General features: G+C 44.3%; 1 protein-coding gene and 1 long non-coding RNA gene across 5 annotated transcripts in view; one reads left to right on the top strand and one right to left on the bottom strand.

Annotated features, from left to right (window-relative positions):
• ZFAND1 (zinc finger AN1-type containing 1) overlaps nucleotides 1-14,211 on the bottom strand; it is a 41,432-nt gene extending 27,221 nt beyond the window's left edge. The window contains exons 1-7 of one of the 4 annotated variants that reach the window (XM_088471413.1): nucleotides 13,874-14,211; nucleotides 8,776-8,818; nucleotides 6,825-6,864; nucleotides 5,998-6,128; nucleotides 5,827-5,918; nucleotides 3,631-3,779; nucleotides 171-338 (exon numbers count right to left, since the gene is read on the bottom strand). In XM_088471413.1, the coding sequence (XP_088327539.1) occupies nucleotides 201-338; nucleotides 3,631-3,779; nucleotides 5,827-5,918; nucleotides 5,998-6,128; nucleotides 6,825-6,864; nucleotides 8,776-8,818; nucleotides 13,874-13,979 (699 nt within the window). In that variant the 5' untranslated portion in view covers nucleotides 13,980-14,211 and the 3' untranslated portion in view covers nucleotides 171-200. Of the gene's footprint in view, nucleotides 1-170; nucleotides 339-3,630; nucleotides 3,780-5,826; nucleotides 5,919-5,997; nucleotides 6,129-6,824; nucleotides 6,865-8,775; nucleotides 8,819-9,646; nucleotides 9,886-13,873 lie in introns of those variants that run through there. The other 3 variants (XM_088471414.1, XM_088471410.1, XM_088471412.1) reach the window with 3 other exon arrangements.
• On the top strand, nucleotides 13,375-19,615 carry LOC148524958 (uncharacterized). The gene is made up of 2 exons (XR_015878322.1): nucleotides 13,375-14,248; nucleotides 18,927-19,615. It is a non-coding gene; the product is annotated as an uncharacterized LOC148524958 (long non-coding RNA).
• The last annotated feature ends 3,973 nt before the right edge of the window (nucleotides 19,616-23,588 follow it).

The raw sequence follows: 23,588 nt of genomic DNA, 5'->3' as shown, positions 1-23,588 counted from the left end.
AGAATTTGCCGTTTATCTCCTTAAGGAATTGGTGCACGCATGGGATAATTTGCATGCGTGTATGGAGCTACATGGGTCTCTACTGTGTTCTCATCTGCATATAGCTAAGTTTCTCTTTAAGAAGAGACTTCACAAAGAGAAAAGCGCATTTGTTTCAGATTCTTACTTACCATCATTATAACAAGGTTTGTTTCAATATTTCATGCAGTCGATGTCTTTCTTCCTTGCTGCAGTAATCCGGGAGTCTTCTTGGCTCCACTGTTATCGGATTTTAGACTTTGGACAGATTCAGAACCTGCCATCTGAAATACTTCATTGCTGCAATATTTCCTGAGGGTCTTAGAGGAAAACATAAAACATACAAATGTACCAGACCAGCTGTGCATTGTAAAAACATGTATAATATATGGGTTTATAAAATGAGGCCACAAAACAGAAAAACAACATATGAAAACATTAAACAATCCATCAGTCTATTTTATTTGTATAATAATTGTTTTGATCCACCTACAGTATGACAAAGTTTGCTAGTTGTATACATAAGCATTTAAAATATGCTGTACACCATGTTTTGTTAAACGTGCAGTATAAAAATCTGCGTTTACAAAATGACAATCTTAAAACATACGTTATAGCGTAGCATATTGCTCAGAATAGAGCTTTTTACCACGTACACAATTCTTTAGTCAAACAAGCTTAAAAAAATACAGGTGTAAAACTATCTAATAAATTGTTCTAAAAAAAAAAACACAAAATAAAAATAAACTACTAAAAAATAAAAAAACAAATCTATTTTAGAATATAAAGCTGGGTACACAGTATAAACGATTTGTGTACCCAGCGACAGATGTAATGAATCATCATGCACGCCGTACACACTGCAAGATCCCGTTCACGACAGCACAATATATATCGTTACATGCTGCATGTAGAAACATGGCGTCGTTCATTGCATCGTCTCATCTGCTGTGCAGAACAGCAGATGGGACGATGTGATGAACGACCATCGCGAACGATCGCTCAGTCGTACACACTGCACGATCCATACAATATATTGTTCCGATCCGTGACGGAACTCTATATCGTACTATGGATTGTATAGTGTGTACCCAGCGTAACAGTTAGATGATATTGTAGAGCACTGGAAAACATCTGCTGAAGTATATCTATTTTTATCATTATTAGAGGCTGCCCCGCTCCTGGTTTCTTTTTCTTCTATAGGGGTCGGCGTATATATTTTTCGGATGGCTGTCTTCAGCTCAAATGAAAATCATGAACAATTCATCCCCTACTTAAAAATATAGTGATAACAGAAGCCATGGAGTAGTTTTATGACAGATCACAGAACTCCAAGGTGACTTCAACTGCACTTTATATTTATAGTAAGGTATATTATATTTATAGTAAGGTATATTATATTTATAGTAAGGTACTTTATATTTATAGTTATAGTAAGGTATATTATATATATAGTAAGGTACTTTATATTTATAGTTATAGTAAGGTATATTATATTTATAGTAAGGTAAATTATAGTTATAGTAAGGTATATTATATTTATAGTAAGGTACATTATATTTATAGTAAGGTATATTATATTTATAGTAAGGTACATTATATTTATAGTAAGGTACTTTATATTTATAGTAAGGTACTTTATATTTATAGTAAGGTATATTATATTTATAGTAAGGTAAATTATATTTATAGTAAGGTACATTATATTTATAGTAAGGTACTTTATATTTATAGTAAGGTATATTATATTTATAGTAAGGTACATTATATTTATAGTAAGGTACTTTATATTTATAGTAAGGTATATTATATTTATAGTAAGGTAAATTATATTTATAGTAAGGTACTTTATATTTATAGTAAGGTACTTTATATTTATAGTAAGGTATATTATAGTTATAGTAAGGCATATTATATTTATAGTAAGGTATATTATATATATAGTAAGGTACTTTATATTTATAGTAAGGTATATTATAGTTATAGTAAGGCATATTATATTTATAGTAAGGTATATTATATTTATAGTAAGGTACATTATATTTATAGTAAGGTATATTATATTTATAGTAAGGTACATTATATTTATAGTAAGGTACTTTATATTTATAGTAAGGTACTTTATATTTATAGTAAGGTATATTATATTTATAGTAAGGTAAATTATATTTATAGTAAGGTACATTATATTTATAGTAAGGTACTTTATATTTATAGTAAGGTATATTATATTTATAGTAAGGTACATTATATTTATAGTAAGGTACTTTATATTTATAGTAAGGTATATTATATTTATAGTAAGGTAAATTATATTTATAGTAAGGTACTTTATATTTATAGTAAGGTACTTTATATTTATAGTAAGGTATATTATAGTTATAGTAAGGCATATTATATTTATAGTAAGGTATATTATATATATAGTAAGGTACTTTATATTTATAGTAAGGTATATTATAGTTATAGTAAGGCATATTATATTTATAGTAAGGTATATTATATTTATAGTAAGGTACTTTATATTTATAGTAAGGTACTTTATATTTATAGTAAGGTACTTTATATTTATAGTAAGGTAAATTATATTTATAGTAAGGTATATTATATTTATAGTAAGGTAAATTATATTTATAGTAAGGTACTTTATATTTATAGTAAGGTATATTATAGTTATAGTAAGGTATATTTATATTTATAGTAAGCGGTTTATTATTCCTTTAATACAAAAAGTACATTACTCATATGAGGTGGGCTTTTATCTTCATTGTTAATTATAAATGCCATCATGGAGCACTTACACATGGGGGGGAATTTAATTACTGGTGATGTGCCACCTAGCATAGACGCAATGCGCACATATCAGCCAGTTAAGGTGCCCTCGACATCGCAAGTTTTCCTGCGCACCTCTATGGTGTGAGAGGAAAAACTTGCAGTGTGGAGTACGTGATTTTCCATTCCGGAGTGGCAATATTGCACTGAATTGAAATGCGCCCCATTGAGTCATGTGTGTCAGCGGCAATCACTATCTACCAAATATAAGGATATAGAACATACAGGGCTTAACAGCGCCCTGTGCTGGCACTGCCCCCCTTTGTGCACGACATCATAGGGGACGGGGCTGTCAGCACCTGGAAGTGTAGCGTCTTACAAGACACTCTGGGCAGCTGTACTCAATGCAGGGTGCCTGCCTGTGAACGCTATGGGTAACACTGCCGCCGCGATACTGGATGCAGGGTGCAGTTCCAGGCACCATGCTAGCCAGAAGGAAAAGTCATGGGGCAGCGACAATGCCGCCCACAGTGCCCTGCGCAGCGGAACTGGTTGCACACCCCTAGTTATGGCCCCGAGAACATTCATATCACACGTGTCATTTTTTTTCTGAGTATACACAGATTCAATTTCAGATACAACTAATACACAGATATAGATCCTACATACATAGATATAAGTAGTACCCACGTGACCATCCTATACATGAATTCATACAACTCTGATGATGTTGTTAGATCACTTATGTAACATTAACAAACCTATTAGGATAAATTAACAGAAGTAAAAAAAAAAACATTCATGTGCAGTAAATACATATAAATAACAGGACATCCTTACTGTCATCTTGCTGCTCATACAGAGATAGACTCCTGTCAGCGATAGTCCTGTCCTTGTACTGAACAGCCACTTGTCACATAACGGCTCTCTCTTCTGAGCGGGAGCGATCGTTGTTGTACTAATCACTATATGGGTGAAAGCAGCAATTCCTGCCCAAAACCATAACAATAATAATAAAAATTATAGATGAATGAGCAAATAATCACTCATTCCATATTAGTTAGATGGTTGGGATTAATGGCTTGAAAGTGAAGCAAGGGATTCGTGTCATTGCATAGCAGAAGGTGATGGCCATGCTAATGTACGCCATGATCAGAAATCATCGGTGGAGAAATCAAACTGCGGCAATATGGGAAATTGCCGGGAAATTAAAAACACATGTACAATCCCTACAGCCAGCACCATTTACTGATTCATTTAGAATTTTCACCTTGTTATCCATATTTATACTGATTCTGTTACTAAACAGGTTATTTTTCCCAACTTCCGTTTATGCTTCTTAGAAATGTACGTAACACAATTCATCTGCGGGTGACACTAATGCTTTGTATATGACTGCATGAGACAGAGACAAAATGTGACAGTGTCCCTGAGTTGGTGGCACAGTCATACTGTATGATATCCGGGAGGTGATTGGAGATTATTTTTTTTAAGACTTTTTTTTTATTCTTATAGCTGGATTTTCTTTGTGTTTGTTAGGGATGCAGTGGTGCAGGATTTAGGTCTCCCCTGCACTGCAGCACTGTAAAGGTGCCCATCCACTAGCAGACATGAAAACGACATTGTAATCGTGCAGCCGTTCGTCAGTCTGTGATGAGCCTGCACTGAACGAGCAGTCGTTCAGTGCAGGCTCATCAATCACCTGCAAACATGCTGAACCTGACGATATCGTCAGATTGTCCAGCATGTTTGTACAATGATAGATTCTAAACGACCAGCGGGCAAACGCATCGCTGGTCGTTTAAGACATTTTTACAAACGATTTGCAAGCGATTTATGAATGATTACGTTATCGTTCAATCGCTTGCATAAATCGTCTAGTGGATGGGCACCTTAAGATCACTTGTAATAGAGGTCTAATGTTAGATGACTTGCCAGCCAGCGGTACAGGATTATTACAAGTGATCTCTAACTGCAGAGAAGACCCAGCTTGTGTAACTCTTTTATGAAGGCAGCACCTATTATATTGCCTAGTTTTCATAACACCCCAATGCAGGATGCTGATGATAAACAAATCCCAGGCTGGTGCGGAATCAGGAGAGAGCTTGCCTGACAAACATACAAAACTTCAATCGCCATGTTGTTGTAAAGGGGAACAGGACATACAGTATAGTAATTCAACAATGGGCAGACTCATAACTTCAATGAAAGACATAAAACTTTGGGGCTTATGTAATAGTCTGCAAGATTCCGCCAAGTCTGCCAATATTTTTAAAGTGGCAAACATTTAAATAGGCAACGCTAACCTGGTTTTGCCTATTCAATGATTGCCGCTTTAAAAATATGGGCAGGCTTGCCAGAATCTAGCCAGAGCCTGCATCTCACAGGTTTTTACAAAAGACCCTCTTAAGTTCTTCAACCTCATCTCAAGACTCACTACTTCATTAAAGCCTTCCAGCTCTCATCCTAACTTGCTGCTACATGTTCCTTCCTCCCTGCCTACCCCATCTGTGTCACACCTGTTTGTCTGCCCCTCCCTTTTAGAATGTAAGCTCTTACGAGCAGGGCCCTCTACCCTCTTGTACTTCTTACTTTACTTTCATCACTTCTTACTCCCCACTAGTACACCTAACACTTGGTTGCTTATACTCTGCTGCTTATGTGGATGTTATGGTTGCTAATGTAGCAATGTATATTATCCATGTCCTTGTCCTGCATTGAATTGTACTGTAAGTCACTGGTCACCTATTTGTTTATGTACTGTGTAAGGCGCTGCGGAAGACTTGTGGCGTCATATAAATAAATGATAATAATAATCTGTGACTGACTTGGAGCCGCTACAAAATAGGGCTGAACCAAGAGCAAAGCACATGGCAATAAACAAATCTGTGTGTTAAAAAAGGTAAATTAATAATAATACATTTAAAAAAAGTACAGCTAGCCAACATCTGCATAACATTGCAAAATACTGTATTTCAAATTGATATCCAATTTGTTTTCTAAATGACTGGAGAACAAAATAACGCACCCACATACCCACAATTTCTTTCACGAGCTGCTGGGTTGCGGCCATCCGAGGTTGCGGTGCTTCCAGTTTTGCACACTCATGGTCTGACTGGTGACGATGTCTGTAAGAGATTGTACGTGCCACATAGGAACCGGGATAATATACAGCGAGGTTTATACGGTGTATCGCACTGAACATACCTGAAGCAAAAATGGTTCTCACAGAGAGGGCATAAGACCTGGACTAGCTCCTTCCCCCTGCAGCTTGTATAAGTACAAGGATACTGTGTGCTCCCCTCAGATTCTCCACCACCGCTGACACTCGTGGGAACCTTCAACAACAGCAACACAGGATACAATGACACAAGCCTGTCATTTGGAGGAATGTCTCCTAAAAGGTATACCCACCAGCTAAACAAAATGATGACAGGCATTTTGTGGACAATACCAAAAATCACATTATAAAGTCACAAGGAACAGTTTTCCCAGTTTGTGTGTGTGGGGTCCTGCGAGTGCTCTGGTTTCCTCCCACATACTGTACTGGTAGGAAGGAGGGAGAGAGAGGGAGAGGGAGAGGGAGAGGGAGAGAGAGAGGGAGAGAGAGAGAGAGAGAGAGAGAGAGAGAGAGAGAGCATATTTAGACTGTAAGCTCCAATGGGGCAGGGACAGATGTGAATGATTAAATATACTCTGTACAGTGCTGCATAATGCATAATATTGTGGTGCTATATAAATAAGCAATAACAATAATCTCAGCCAATACAGAAAGAGAGAGAGGCTGTGCTACTATAATGATCCCTACAGAAATGAGGGGGCAGTTGGAAAGAATGTAGGCTACCCCACCTACACAAAACAAATGTGACAAAGCAAGGGAAGAGAACCAGCGCTCACCCAATGTGACACTTTGGGTGAGCACTGGTTCTCTTCCATTGTTTTGAATAATCTCAGCCACCCTGATGCTTTCCTCATCTATATAATGTACATAACACTGTATGGGCCCCGCGGCTCAGCTCAAGTTACTCACTTACCTGGATACAGCCATGGGAATCCCTGCTCCTGTGCGTCAGGCTGTAAACAGAGCGATAACAATAGCGTTATACAGGATTCTTCTCCCAAGTGACTCAGATTTCATTCCCGCTCTATGGGCCAGATTCAGAAATGGACGGTAGTGCACAGCCGCAAGGAAGCCGCCGTACAACACCGTGAAACTTAATTATAAATAGTGATGTCCTAATTAAAATGACAAATTACAGTGCCTATAACACATTATACAGTCTACTGGCCCCTAGACCAGAGCTTCCCAAACACCACCTTTACAGTCCAGGTGTTAAGGATATCCATGCTTGAGTCGAGAAGGTTAAATCAAATTGACTGAGGTACTAATTAAGTCACTTGAAGCAGGCTGCAGCAATGTGGGAAATGCGGTCACACTCCTGAAAATGCAGTTTGACAGTATTTCTCATATGCACTAAGCCCCGGAATGGATGCTGTGGGTGACGCCATCTTACCCTATAGAAGCCTATGGGCTTCTATTCGCAGATCCCTCCCATCACCCATACTAATTAAATTACCTGTGCTCAAGTATGGCTATCCTTAAAACCTGGACTGTTAGTGTGCCTTGAGGACTGTGGTTGGGAACCCCTGGTCTATAGGTTGCGAGCAGAATCTGCCTTCTACAGTTAATGAGCAGAAGCTTCCGGGACCCACATAACTGAATCTGCCCCTTCATGGCACCCTATAAATAAACAATGATAATTATACTGTGTGTTCGCTGTAGCTTAACACACAACTAAATGGCCACTGTGTTGCTTTAGTTATTTTAAAAGGACAGTCTCTTCAATTGCAAAGAGGGTGAAAAAAATATTTAAACTGTAAATCAATATGTTCCACTTCCTGCAATGTATAATGTATCCCTGTATTTCTTGTGTCAGAATATGGAGTGTGCTACTGCACTTCCCTCCATAAATGAAGCATCTTCCTTTACCAAGATGGCTGCAGATACTTAGTTTGCGCATTGCCGGGCCATCTTGTCTCTCTCACTACAGTGTTTGAGCGCCACAGTGGTAAACAGCTGTACACCACTTAGCTCCGTGGGTGACCCTGCGATATCCTGTGCCTACATACATGACGGGCTGCTCAGCTGTATACTCCGCTCCATCTCCGCTATCCACCTGTGTATCAACTAGACTATATCCGTGCACTACAAATAAACTAAAGCTCCTGGTTAAGTCTATACGGCTGGTGAGCTTCAATAGTTCTTTCCGCTGGTATCTACTCTTCATAATTTGTGTACACCACAGAATAGTTCACACATAGCTACACCATGTACAAGAAGTATGTCTCAGCTCATTACACTGTGGGGGCTATTTACTAATGCTGGGTACACACCTAACAGATATATTTGCAGATGATGGTTGTTCATACACCCTGAACATCCATCATCTGTCATCTAGCTGCCGGTCCCGCTGGCCAGGGGCGTGACACGCCAAAACTCCCATCGGTCTCTGCTGCAAGTGTTTGGGCGGTCGTCTGCCCACCCCTACACACAGCACGATGCCCCAATACACAGCATCTGCAGATATATTAGGCATCGGCTGTGCAGCACAACCAACGCGATATGTCTGTGAACTATGTCGTTCACAGACATATCGCTGGTACACACTGACCGACGGGCACAAGATATCTGCCAGTGTGTACCCAGCATAGCACTGCTCAAATCGCACTGCAATCATAACAACCAGTCAGCCATTTTGCTGTCATTGTCTTACTAGATAGATGAACATTGATTGCAGACATCTAGCTATAGTTTTGCTCCTTTGAATAATGTTAGGTGAAAATAATTATATAGGCCACATAATAAACATCACAGCACCCATTAATATACAGAATTACAAAGAAAGATGTAATTCAGGATAATGATGAACATATACAATGTACCGGTAACGAGTGTATGCACTGTATATGAATGGGCATACTCACCAAAACACCCTGGAGCAGCCATCACAGACAAAGGGGAGGAAATCTGCAACAAAAAAATAGAAAAAGAGTGATGTGAAATTCAGAATATGGCGCCTATATGAAATAGATGCCTTGGAGAATGACTGCCACAGTCAACCCTATAGACAAAAGGGAAGCAGCCAGGTCACTGAGCAATGATGCCACCTTGCCTGGCACTATGAAGACAACAATACTACCTGAAGACTAGTGACTACTATGGTCATACCACTGGAAGAGGTCAGGCAAGAATCCTGTGTGATCTGGCCGGTTTATAAACTCTCAGATGTATGAAAGGACTTCTATTTTTTAAATCGAATTACTGATGCAACTCAGGATATTGCAAGTGGAAATGCATTGGGGAAACCATAACTGTACATGATTGTGCTTTAAACTACCTAAGCACAATAAAATGTCTTAATTCTGGTCATGGCATTATACATTTTGCAGACAGCTTAACATTTCTGATCGGGTTAGCCATAACCAATTATAGAAATTAACAATTATAATCATCAAACGTAACCAGTGTGTGCACATAGTATAGGTAATTTACATACCAAAAAATATACTAATAACGGACGTGACATATCAGCTAAAGGCTCTGTAAAGTGATAAATTGGAAAGTGATAAACTAGAAGCTCTCAACTCCTGTAATGTTACAGGCTGTGTTTGAAAAATGATTGGTTGGTAGCTGATCACTCTCCAATTTATCACTTTTCAGAGCTTAGTAGATCTGCCCCTAACAATCATACAGTTCCAGCATCCACTGAGCCCAATCAGAATATTATAAAGAGACACAAAATATGAACATAACAGCTCATGAAATGAAAATGACTGATGACTGATATGACATTACCTAGCTGACCACAGTGCTCAACATCACAGTGTTGTCCAATCTCCAGCTCTGTCATAGCGATCTACTTTATACGAGCTAGTTAATACAACTATTATTTTAGTATACACACACTAATAACTAACTACAAATAAACACGAAATGAAACGATGCGACGCCTGTGACTGTCAGTCAAAAGCTCCCAGGCTGCATAGTTTTCTTTGCATCATCAGAACTCCTCTAATTACATCATCAAAACGCGATCCTGGGTTGGGTCTATCATCTCCACACAGCTCTGATTCAGCATCTAGAAATGTAGCACGGCTCCCTCTACTGGTTGGATGCAGAATGACAGGTCATGTATCAGCAGTGCACTAGGGAATGCAGCTTGCAGCACAGTCACAGTCATATACAGCCAGCATTTTCTGTTGTTTTACTGCAACCTGCAATCAGAGCAGCTGTAAGTGGCTGACAAGTGTCCTTAATTCTGTAGAACTGTACATAGATTTGCATGGTAAATAGTTGAACTAGCAACTGTTTAGATCATCGGTTGAGCAGGGATACCTATTGCTCCTTACTGCTACTGTACAGAATAGGTGCACTGATCTACCAAACATGGAAGGTCCAGCATAGCAAAAATAGGTTTGCATCATACATATTATATATAATATTAAGAAGGTGTAGAGATTGTGTCCCTGAGCAAAACTGTTCTTTTTCTAAACTTTTATTTAAACCTCTTGCTCCATGTAAGTGGAAAAACAAATTAATTTATTCAATTTTCCATGTAGTGAAAATTCTGATTTATTCTGCAGGCAGCACAAATATAGTGTTGCTTTTGTTTTTACACATTGACAATTGAAATAGGATGCGTGTCCCTCTCCCAACCAATCACATCAATCATCTGCAAACATGCTGAGCCTGACGTTATCGTCAGGTTGTCCAGCATGTTTGCCCGATGACAGATGTCTAAACGACCAGAGGGAGCGCGCATCGCTGGTCGTTTTAGAAATTGTTCTTAACGATTTGCAAACTATTTATGAACGATAACGATCATTATCGTTCAATCGCTCAAGGTAATAGTAGTGGATGGGCACCTTTAGTGTCATTTGGGGTATATTGGAATAAGTGATGTTATTTTGGGGCTTTTTGTATTATAGAGCCTAAGGATAATGCACATTGTAGGTTGTAGAGACGCATAAGTGGCCCTTGAAATGTAGCAGGTCGGCTATTACTGCTCCAAGTACTTTAGTTGTATAAAGTGGTAAGTGGTGTGCAAGTGCTACGGGACCTGGTACCTGAAGGGACCTAAGCGGGGGGGATGAAGGGACCTGCCTACCAAGCTCCCTGTCATGGAGGCAATGTTTTTTTGTTTGTATATGTGAAGGTTAGTGCAAGGGCAGGGTTGGGATTGTGGCAGAGAGGAACGACCATATCCCCACTCAGACACATAAGGAACATTTCTAACTGCATTCTTGCTCTCTATCTCACTACTAACAGATGGATGAGTGAAGTTGGGGGATGAACAGAGGGTCTCATTCAGACCCGCTCGAGAGCGCTGTACGCTCGCAAGCGGGTCGATGTTACCCAAATGCGTATGCGCACGACGGAGGCCCCTCCGTTGTGCGCATGCACGAGACCCGGCGAGCGACGGGGAAGCCGTCGCTCGGGGTCTTGCACCAAAGGGGGCGTGCTGTCGATGGTGATTGACAGCTCGCCCCCTTTGGTGGGCGCGCCGGGGGCGTGGCTGCCCAGACGGAGACGTTCCCATGGGAAAGCCTACCGTCTGGGTCCGGCCCCCACTGATATCACTAGTGATGTCAGTGGGAGTGCTTTTGGCTCTGATAGAGCCAAAAGCACTCCGGTCTTGCGGCAGACGAGACCCTACCACAAGGGTCTCGTCGCAAGCCTGATGGTCGCGATGGTCTTGACCATCGCGACCATCTTTTTGGCCGCTCGCATAAGCTGTGAGAGGTCACCCACAGCTATGCGAGCGGCCAGGAGGCCGCACCATTTTCAGCTAGGCCAGCCCTGATTCAGAGCGAGCGCTCTGGTCAGAGCGTCCGGCTCTGAATCAGGCCCAGAGAGCCTAGTGCTAGCAGGCATTTTATACCCCATTTAGACATATGCCCCGGCAAATGCACGGCTCCAACTCAGGTTTTTTAAGATGGGTGTTACCCAGTTCCCAGCTCTGACAATCCGTGTCACGCTACATCGCAGACCCAGGTTTTTCCCAGGACGACCCCTTTCACATATAAGCCGTGTCAGCCCTGGCATTCAGTGTGAAGTCATTTAAAGGGGACGTCCTCTCGTCTGCCGCTGTTGAGCTAATCTGTAACAGCCCCAAGCAGTCCTGAACAGCCAATCAGCTACATCGTGCTATTCACACATAAGCCAGGCCACTGACCCTGGTTGATTGTGGGGTCGCAGACCCAGGCCTGATCCTTTAATGCCCCTTTCACATCTCAAACCCGGGTCCGACCAGGGATATTGAACCCGGGTCAAACCCTTTTATACCCTTTTCACATCGCCAAAATAACCCGGGTTGTTGCCGGGTAGACATGATTTTAAAATGCACCAAAGTGAATAACCCGGGTCGACCGACCCGGTATTTCAACCCGGGTTAAAAGAAGGGTTAAACACGGGTCGGACCCGGGTTATTTGGCTCTTAAATGGTACAGACCCGGGATATTCGCCCGGGTCTGAGAAAATAGTGCTGATTGGCTTTTTCCAGTCAGCTGACCAGCCTGCACACAGAGCACGTCTCTGTATTTACATTACTGTCCTGCACTGCACACTTTGGGCCTGATTCAGACCCGGTCGCAAGCGCTGAGTGCTTGCAACCGGGTCGATGTTTGCCCACTGGGCATGCACACGATGGAGCCGACTCCGTCGTGCGCATGCGCAAGACCCGGCTAGTGCTCCGTTGCTCCGGGTCTCGCACCAAAGGGGGCGAGCTGTCGATGGTGATTGACAGCTCGCCCCGTTTGGTAGGCGGGCAGGGGGGGTGGCTGGCCAAACGGAGGCACGCCTGCCGTTTGGGGGCGGCCCCACTGTGAGCTTCCGGCTCTGTTTACAGCCGGAAGCTCACTGGGATTTGCGGCCAACGAGACCAGACCGCAAGGGTCTCGTCGCGAGCCCGATGGTCTTGACCATCGTGACCATCAACCTGGCCGCTCGCAATAGCTGTGGGTGGTCACCCACAGCTATGCGAGCGGCCAGGAGGCCGAACAAAAAAATTAAAAATACGCCCTTATTCCTAGCGAGCGCTATTTCAGAGCGTTCGTCTCTGAATCAGGCCCTTTGCATCTGTGACATGTGCTCTGTCGGCCGTGATTGCTGCACTGCAAGCATTCCCCAGCCCCTCCTTTTTCTTTACTGAAAACATAATTGTGAGCCAATAAAATCCTTTAAAAATTACATCACACTGTTTTAACATGGGCAACCCGGGTTGAGTTAAAAGGCACCAAATCTGCAATAACCCGGGAATAACCCGGGTTATTATGGCGATGTGAAAGGCCCTGACCCGGATTGGACCCAGGTTCAAAACTCGGGTCCGACCCAGGTTTGCAATGTGAAAGAGGTATTACACTGCACTTTCGACCCGGGTTATTCATGGGTTTGCCCTTTTCCAAATCTCCATGGATGTCATTTTAAATGGACTTTTAGGCTCAGAAAGATGAGGTGTCAGAATGAAACAAAAGGAGAGGGGTGGGGACAGCTCACAGCATTGCAGCAATCATGGCTGACAGAGAACAAGGTTGGAGCCCTGACTGCAGCAATTGTGCTATATTTTTATATATAACAGAATCCATTACAGTTCCTGTCAGCTGTCTGGCAATCTCTGCCTCACCCCTAATTCTCAGAAGCTCCTTCACCTCATCTGGACTCCCAATTTGCCATGGTACTGAAAATCTGAGAGCTCACTCTCTCTCTGTGTAGTGTGCTGGCAGGGATCAGGCTGCTGACATCATCAAGGCATAAAAAAAAAGCAGCCAATCAGCACTTTTCCCTGAGCCCCAGGTTGAATAACCCCATAGTTGCCTACACTCCCGAATCCTGCAGGAGACTCCCGGTTTACCGTGGAGTCTCCCGCTGCCCCGGAAAGATAAATAAAACCCCGGACTCCCCACTGCTCCCTCTGATCATATGAGGTGGAACCTGAATAACAGAACAACATGAGGTAGCGTAGCCCGGCGCCGCGCAATTGGAGTCACGGTCACCTGGTACCCCAGTCTGTACAGGGACACTTACAGTCTGTCCCAAGAGCTTTGTCAGCGATGATTGCAGGAGGGAGGTGAGCGATGCGCTTCACATCATAACCAACCCGGGACTTCCAATTGGGGCAGGAGTGGAGCATCTGCACAGGCTTGCAGAGTTCCTGTCTCCCCACAGAGACAGGTCAGGAGAGATAACTTCCCTAGCGGTTTGGCGGGAGTGACAGTGATTGCGGCACACTCATCTCCCCACACTAAGGCTAAGTTGGTGGACTGGAGCTGCACGTCAGGTAGCAGCTGTCCGGACTGGCAGAGCTGCTGGCCCCACAGTGGAGAGCAGATCTGGAGCAGCGATGAAGCGGTGGGGTGCTCGGAGGAGAGGGCAGAGAAGGAGGAGTGCCTGTTTCCCAGGGTGAGTGTCGGGTTTTAACTACAGCAGCTCCATAGGCTGGCACTGCCCCATGTGTGTGTCTGTAGACTGCCTCTGAACCCTGTGTGTTTGTGTGTAGGGTGTGTGTGTGTATTCTGACACTGACCCGTGTGTGTGTGTGTGCTGGCTCTGAAACCTGTGTGTACGTTGTGTGTGCTGGCTCTGAACCCTGTGTGTACGGTGTGTTTGTGTGTAGTCTGACACTGACCCATGTGTATTTGTGTGTAGTCTGACACTGACCCGTGTGTGTGTGTATGTGTTGGCTATGAACCCTGTGTGTAGGGTGTGTGTGTAGTCTGGCACTGACCCGTGTGTGTGTATATGTGTGTAGGCTGGCTCTGAACCCTGTGTCTGCGTGCATGTGTAGGCTGATATGTTTTCACTGGCACAACTTAAAAATTCAATATTATATTCAACAGGCAGGTCAGAATGTTCCACACAAACCCCTGAGTGGCATTAGATACGCTCATAGGTGGAGTTAGACATGCCCTTTGGGCAGAGCATGACACGCCCCATCAGTGCCATGTTGCACTTCACGCGGCGCATTCTAATATAATTTATAGTCTACCGGAAACTAATTTTCATAAGTAGGCAAGTATGAATAACCCGGGTCAGACACTTTTAAGTGCACATAGACCCAAGTCCGACCCGTGTTTAACACTGCTTAGTTAAAACCGGATTTGAAATGCCGGGGTGCTCGACCCGGGTTATTCCAAAGTGGTGCTATTAGACTGCACTTCGACCCGGGTCGAGTCGCCTCAACACGGCAATAACCCGGGTTATTTTGGAGATGTGAAAGGGACATCAGACATAAGGAGGACCCGTGTCGACTCGGCGTGTCCCGACAAATTCATGGATTTTTGGCTATATCTGAAGGGGTATTAGTCAGTGCTGGAGCGATGCATACAGGCCGGTGCTTCTGTAAGGAAGTGCAGGCAGCAGTGAGTGTAGGTGGAGGAAGGTAGGAGGTGAGTGGGTGAGTGGGTGAGAGGAAGGAGATCATAATGCAAATGGGGCAGGGGAAAGGAGAATATAAAATAATAGGGGAAGGGGGGCATGAAACAAGCAGGGTACAAGGAAAGCATGATATAAGTGAATGAGTGGGGTATAATAAAAGGAGTATAGGGTAGTGTAATACAAGTGGGGGAATAGATAGGATAAGAGTGCATACTACAAGCAGGTGGTGGGTTAGAGAGCATAAAACAAATATGGGTGATTGGAGCATAATACACATGATAGAGAGGAAGAGGGGAATAATACATGTGAAAGAGCTGATGGGTAGCATAATATAAGGCAAGTGTTACATAATAGGAGGGGGACAAAGGAGCATCATCTAAGCGGAAAGACGTGTTAAAGGATATGCTAATAGAATTGATGGACTAATTAAAATGCAGATTGTAGTGTGATATTACCAACTGAATTCACATTGCGAATTCGGGCAATATCACAGGGATTTATCCAGCCGCCGCCACCCCCCTGTGATCGCCTCCGCCCCCCCTCCCCGCGACCCCCCCTCCTTAGTTTCACTTACCTTTAGTGATCGGTGCTCCGGTGATGTCCTCTGTGACTCCGGTCAGCTGGTCTCCCATCCTGCACTGTGACCCGGTGACCGAAAAGGATCCCCGGGTCAAAGTTCTGCCCAGTGTCCCCAGGTGAAAGCTCTGCCCAGCGTACATCAATGGGAGGTCCGACCGGGACTTCAACCGCCTAGTACAGTATGTCTTCTGGGATCCAATGCTGCTGTTCTGTGAAGTTTTCATCAAATCCATCCAGTGGAAGTATCAGAACAAGCTCCCCGGGTTAATGTTCTGCCCAGCATACACCAACGGGAGGTTCGACCGTGACCCTAACCGCCTTAAAACCTGGCCAGGATCCAACTGGACCACCTTGTGTTGGTTTCATCCAAATTGGTGCAGGGGTGTCCCAATGCATAAATGGACAGACAAACAAACAGGCCCTTTTATGCCGCCAAAAAAGGGTTAAACAGCCTAGTGGGAACGCTACTATTCCCTCTACACACTACAGTATTTCAATTCTCATATTTACTGACTACAAATCTCAAGTCAAACCTTTTGCTCTTACATGCTAAGTCACAAACACCATAGACCGTTATTTATATAGCACACATGTATTCTGCAACTTCTTACAGAGAGAAAAATGTAGTAATTCACATCAGTCCCTGCCACAGTGGAGCTTTCAATCCATAGTCCCTACAAAATGTAACACTAGGGTTAATTATTCTCATGGAATGAAATTAACCTGTCAGCATTTTTTGGATTATGGGAGGGAACCGGAGCACATGGAGGAAACCCATGCAAACATGGAGAGAACATAGCAACTCCAGTTAGGGCCTTGGTGAGAATTCAAACCCAAGACCTCAGTGCTGTGAAGCAGTAATGCTAATCACAGCATCATATACTGCACTTAGGGTCTCATTCAGACCCGCTCGCAAGCGGGTCGATGGTTCCCAAGTGCGCATGTGCACGACGGAGGGAGCTCCGTCGTGCGCATGCGCGAGACCCGGCGATCGACGGGGAAGCCGTCGCTCCAGGTCTCGCACCAAAGGGGGCGTGCTGTCGATGGTGAGTGACAGCACGCCCCCTTTGGTGGGCGTGCCGAGGGCGTGGCTGCCCAGATTGAGGCGTTCCCATGGGAACGCCTATCGTCTGGGTCCGGCCCCACTGACATCACTAGTGATGTCAGTGGGAGTGATTTTGGCTCTGATAGAGCCAAAATCACTCCAGGGCTTGCGGCAATGAGACCCTACCGCAAGGGTCTCGTCGCAAGCCCGATGGTCTTGACCATCGCGACCATCATCATGGACGCTCACATAAGCTGTGGGTGGTAACCCACAGCTATGCGAGCGTCCAAAAGGCCGCTTCGCAATTAAAAAAACATGCCCTGATTCAGAGCGGGCGCTCGTTCAGAGCATCCGGCTCTGAATCAGGCCCTTACTTCACAAAGGGAAAGAAAAAAACACTTGTGTGGCTAAGATTTATACAACACAAATAGATTAAATAAATATTGATACATTTACTGAATAATAAACAAAATCACAAAACAGAAAAATGTATTACATAAAAATTACCTGGATATATTAAAAGTAATATTTAGATTATATAACATATAATAAAAATAATTTTCAGATGAATAGTAGATAACAGTGTGACATAAATTCTATGGTGTAAATTGATCATAGAGAAAGGACTTCTTCAATCAGTGGTGAATAATCAATATGGTTCTATCCAATGGCTGGCTTTGGGGAGGAACATACACACCGCTGCAGCAGCGGGTGAGTAGCGAGAGAATAGATGCCGTACGCATTCACAGTGTTAGAGGGAGCCTGGGGGCAGCCCAGCATCTAGGAGAGAGCTGGGCACACCCCCATAATGACATGAACAGGGGTGCTGTGAGGCTCCGCCCCATTCACATTGGCCATGCCCCCTTTCCTAACTGCGCATGCGAGACGCTATTACTGCTTCTGCGCATGTGCACAGTATAAGCATTATGATGGTTATACTGTCGAATTGTTGCGATGTGATGGCTAGTTGCCATCGCATTGCTGGATCTGATGTAGGAAGCCCGGCAACCATTCAATGCCAGGCTTCCCTACCCTGGTGTTTCATTTGCTACTGTGAAATTGAAATGAATCTCCAGGATATCCACACTAGCACTTTTTTGTAAGGTTCAGCCAATCTTCCTTTTAAGAGCAGCTATGTGGTTGTGAGGGATCATCTATAGTGGGGTACGCTCTGCACTGTTATATTAAATTTACGTAGATCTCTGCATCAGACCCAATGTCTGTGTGGGACCGCTATAGAGGAAGTTGGCAATGATCCATTCATGTTTAATAGGGTCCAATTCTCACACAGGGGCCTATTTATCAACGAGTTTGATTATACAGAACAAGTGATAAATCTCATTGCGTATGATGTACCAAAGTGTATCTATAGGAAAGCTCCCAACAAAGGTTCCCGCCTAGTTAGGAGTGCTTTACCGAAAAAAGAAAACACGATGGTTATTAAATCAAAAGGATTTTTTAGGTGCGGGTATTGTCTAGGATGTAGGGGCATCAAAGGGGATGGGCATAGTAAAACAAGTGAAGGAACCATCAATAAAAGTAAATTAGCAATAAAGGATTTTATTACATGTGACACAAAAAGTGTTATTATTGCTATTGAATGCAGTTGTCATTTATTCTATATAGGCAGAACTTCAAGACCTTTAAAAGTGAGAATAGGAGAACATTTAAGAAATGTGAAAAAAGGTCTAGAGACACATGGCTTATCCAATCATTTTAAAAAATATCACAACAGCAACACATCTGACATACGTTTTAGTGGCTTACAAAATAGTAAGGGACATTGGCGCAGAAGAGAGTTATGGACTCAGCTGGCAAAAGCTGAAATGAAACATATATTTGATTTAGGCACCTTACATCCAGGTGCTTTGAACCTCAATTTCGAGGTCAAATGGTTCCTATAAAGAAGCTTTAGATATTGCCTTATGTGTCACTACAATGCTTCTGTACTTTGATCCCATTTGCACTTTGGCACTTGCACTTTTATTCTGCACTTTGTCCATGCACTTTCTAAATATGTATTTTATATTTCAATGCCCATTGTTCATGAGCATATATAGATTTTAACATTCTAATCAGTGTTTTTCTATATTCATATTTTCTATACATTCATCGGGTGAACTTCCATACAAATGAACGTCCGTGTTGATGCACATGCCCATACTGGGCAGTATACACACACCATGAGACCCCCTGAGCAGCTGACGGGCAAAGGCTTTGACCGATCACCTTGGTTACCACCCGGAAGTGACGTTACGCTATAGAAATCCCAGCCGCAGCAATACAAAGGAGAGAGTGGACGTTTCTCCAGTATTCACCCGGAAGTTACCTCATGATGACGCTGGAAACGGCCCGGCGAGACAGAGGATCTTGGGACTTGTAGTTGAGCTTTGTTTAGGGATCCTGTCACGCTGGGACCTCAGTAATTGGACACGTGGGGCTTTTTATAGGACCTGGGCGGGAGAGGAGGTTATTCACTTGTCAATTTTACCTTGAAAAAGACCCCAGAATGGGGGTCAAAACGCGTCGGTACGGGGGATATCAGGCAGCCTCTAAAGGTCTCAACACCCAGTGATTGGAGCAGAAAGACCCGTGCAGCATCCGGAGACTACACGGTGATATACACCACATGCTCATCAGAACTGTCCGTTGCCAGTTCTTACCTTCACCTGGTAATTGTGCTCTTTACAGCTACTTAAGGATATCCCCGTGATTTGTTGTATTCATCCTGTTGATGTTTCTATTAATTAAAATTGTACTTCACTATATATCCCTTTCCTTCTTTTACTTTTTGGATAATACCATTGTGTTCTTTGAGGGAGGCACCCCTGGACATTGGATTATATACCTCACATGAATTGTAATGTATATCTTAGTGCAAGTAGATGAAGTTGTCTGAATTTTACTCACACTCACTGTGTATGATAAATGGTGTTCCAGCCAATCAGCTCCCAGCTGTCATGTTTCAAACAGATGACAGTTGGGAGCTGATTGGCTGGAGCACCATTATCATACACAACGAGTTTTATCACTCGTTGCTTATAATAAAACTCGTTGATAAATAGGCCCCACAGTTTGAACAAACAGTATACCAATAAACTAACAATTCCTTCTCAGGTGAAATGGGGATGGGATGTCCTTTAACAGGGAGCATAATATAAGCAGGAAGAGGAGAAGGGGAGAGTAATACAAGTGAAACTAGACAAATGCAATGGCTGGCACTAGACACACCCTCTTCGGAGTTCTTTCAAAATGTTCTTATGCTTCACCCTTCGTTGTACAAGACAATTGCCTGGGAATCCGTTTTTCAAAGGCACAATGTTCACTCACATCAGATTAGTTTACTTTACAATATCGGAAATCTCATTGTCAGAGTCTGTATTTGTTGTGGACCCGGGGGGGAAACAGGAGCAGACACAGCTTTAAACTAGAGATGAGCGGTTCGGATTCTGTGGAATCCGAACCGCTCCGAACATTGGGGATCCGAGTCCACCCGAACCCTGTTCGGGTGTTCACCGCCTGACTCGGATCCCCATTCGGGGCCGAACGGCGGCCGCCTGATGTCGGATTCTCACTAGAGAATCCGACATCAGGTCTCCTCGCGTGTAGGGCAGAGCGCAGTGATAGCGCTCTGCCCTACACAGACACAGACACACAGCCGCCAGCGGCAGCTGTGTGTTTGTTACAGCAGCCAATGAGAGTCACACAGACTCTCATTGGCTGCTGCACGGAGGGAGCCGGCTGGGACTCACACATGAGCTCCGTCTTCCGGCTCCCTCCTCAGCGTGTGACAGAGCGGACGGCGCGGGAGCGGGGATACAGGTAAGTTTTTTATTTTTTATTTGTGCAAGGGCCGGGGGCACTACTGGGGGGGGGGTCTGCACTACTGGGGGGGGGTCTGCTACTGGGGGGGGCTATACTACTGGGGGGGCCATACTACAGAGGGGCCTGCTACTGGGGGGGGCTATACTACTGGGGGGGGGTCTGCTACTGGGGGGGATCTGCGCTACTGGGGGGGCTATACTACTGGGGGGCCATACTACAGAGGGGCCTGCTACTGGGGGGGGCTATACTACTGGGGGGGTCTGCTACTGGGGGGGCCATACTACTGAGGGGCCTGCTACTGGGGGGGCCATACTACTGGGGGGGCTTACTACTACTGGGGGGGGGCTGCTACTGGGGCAGCCTACTACAGGGGGGGCCATACTACAGGGGGGACTACTACTGGGGCAGCCTACTACTGGGGGGGCCATACTACTGGGGGGGCATACTACTGGGTGGCATGCTAATGGGGGGCATACTACTGGGGGGGCCTGCTAATGGGGGGCATACTACTTGGGGGGCCTGCTAATGGGGGGCATACTACTGGGGGGCATTCTACTGGGGGCACTGCATAGTGGACCCTACTACTAAGGGGACTGCATAGGGGGCACCACTGCTGGGGGACATTGTGTAAAAGGGTCACTACTGTGGGCATTGTGTAAAAGGGGCACTACTGTGTGTCGTAACATAAATAAGAGACACTACTTTATGGTGTAATGTGAATCAGGCCCTATGTGCGGTGTAATGCTAATAAGATTGTGCACTGTGACTCCTAGGGCCGTAGCCCACTTTGTAAACAAGTACTGTGACTCTGCTGGCCGTACCCCACTGGGTGGGTGGACTACTTTTCATTTCTGCCACTGCTGTGTGGCAATGTGTCATAGATGTGCTTTATACTGTGGTGTCTGTGTCGTTGTGCCGCTGATTTGTCGCTTAGTAACCAGTCAGCTCACTGCAACCTTTGGCCAATAATGTTGAAAACAATATTATAAGCTGTGATATGGTCTAAATTGACTGGAAATTAATGTTATTGAGGTTAATAATACTCTAGGAAGAAAAAAAAGACCAATTTATGTGATTTTAGCTTTTTTTGTCAATTTTTGTAAAAAAATCCAAATCCAAATCCAAAGCCAGTCACCGCAGTTTGGCAAATCCAAAGCCGGACGACGAATTAGAACCAAATCCAAATCCGGCAAAAATGGTCCGGCGCACATCCCTACTTTAAACTGAAAGGTGGGTTGTTTAATGTGACTGTTTGTAGACATGAATAAAGATAAACTAAAGTCCAGTAATAAACAAACTGATATATGTGGCTGAAGGAAGCTGCAGTGAATGGGAGTAACAAATGTCCAGATCAGTGGCAGAGATGAATCCAGATGAACTGTGGGAGTGAAGTGAAAATCCTGGTTTTCTGAATAGTGGCTGAAGGGGATATCCAGTAATGCAGTGATGCTGGCTGAAATGGAGATCCGGAAATGCTGTGATGCGTGAACTGAGGAGACTGGTGCAGGCAGGAGTGGGTTAACTGAGGAGACAGGTTCAGGCAGGAGAGAGTCTGGTGGAAGGCACAGGACTGATCTCAGCAGTGAGCAAGGCTAGGCAGAGCAGTGCAGGCTATGCAGGGAGCCAGAGACTGACAAGGAGCCAGGCCTAGCACTGGAACACAAGTCTGGGTACAGGAGCGCAGAAAACTCTCTCACAGCTATGCTGTGAACACGTTGCACTGGCAACTACAGGGAGCTCCAAACACCCTTAAGTACCCAGTACGGAACGTGATAGGCCAGAGAGAGTAGGTGACCTACAGAAGATTGGCCTGCTATGTCACATGGCCAAAGACAACATGGCGGCACCCAGACACCTGTGACACAGAGATGCCGCTAGACTTACCCTCGCCAGGATGGTCCAATGCTGGCAGACCTCTGCATACAGCCAATGCCAGTCTCCACATGCCAGCTCCCCCGACAGAAGGACCGCGCCACAGCGCCCTCACCGGTAAGGACCGCAAACCTCCACGCCGCGAAAGCCTGGTCGTGACACTCATCATTGGAACAGGGAGCAGAAAGGAGTTTTTCTTTTAAATCAAATTTTGTATGCAGCACACTGTGGATACATCTGCATGCAACACTACAGCACTTCCTGACCCCCTGCAAATCTGAACGAACTTCATAATTGCAGGACTGTCCTGCTAAAAGCGGGAAGGTTGGGACGTATGGATTAGCAGATTAATCGTTACTGTGCTCGAGGCCTGATTCAGAGATGGACGCCGTTCTGATGTTCGCAAGGTTGAGTGACTTTTTGGTACTGCACATGCACAAAAAGCCTTACAGCGCGAACCCATGTGTGCGATGCCGTTAGCAACTGCGTACACCATCGCAAACACTTGAGAAAGGGTCTGCAATCCCTGGGCGAATAAGGGTGGAGACTGGGAGGTGATCTAAAGTGTTCGCAAAAAGGGGCCGATTCATGGGAGTGTCACAGGCGTGCCTGGCAGTGCTGCTGCGTACCCAATCACAAATCCAATGCCCACAGTCCATGTTTAGTTGGATTTTTGGAGATTAGATAGCGTAGACCCTAGGCTACAGCAAGTGTAGATGGTACTACCGATGTTACGTTGATGTTGGAGTGTTTACAATCTCCTTAGCAAATGCACAGACCACACAGCCTCAAAGTGGGCGTCTCACAGTTAGTACACTTAGTCGTACTGTCGAGCACTAAAGGCAGGCTGAGATTAGCATTTGCATATTTCCACAGCTGCTGCTGCGAGAGCAGATGCGACTTTGTCTGCATAAGCAACCATCTGTGAATCAGGCTCTCAGTGTGTATATAGTTTGTGTATTCACGTACCTTTAAAAAGAAGCATTATGCTATATAAGACTTGGCGGAACCAGGGGACGATCGGGGCGATCGCCCTCCGAACAC

Source organism: Taudactylus pleione, unplaced genomic scaffold (assembly GCF_031769625.1).
Source record: "Taudactylus pleione unplaced genomic scaffold, aTauple2 ptg000114l, whole genome shotgun sequence".
In the NCBI taxonomy this organism is placed as follows: Eukaryota; Metazoa; Chordata; class Amphibia; order Anura; family Myobatrachidae; genus Taudactylus; species Taudactylus pleione.
The sequence above is the reverse complement of the archived record's forward strand: the minus strand, read 5'-3'. Positions and strand labels throughout refer to the sequence as shown.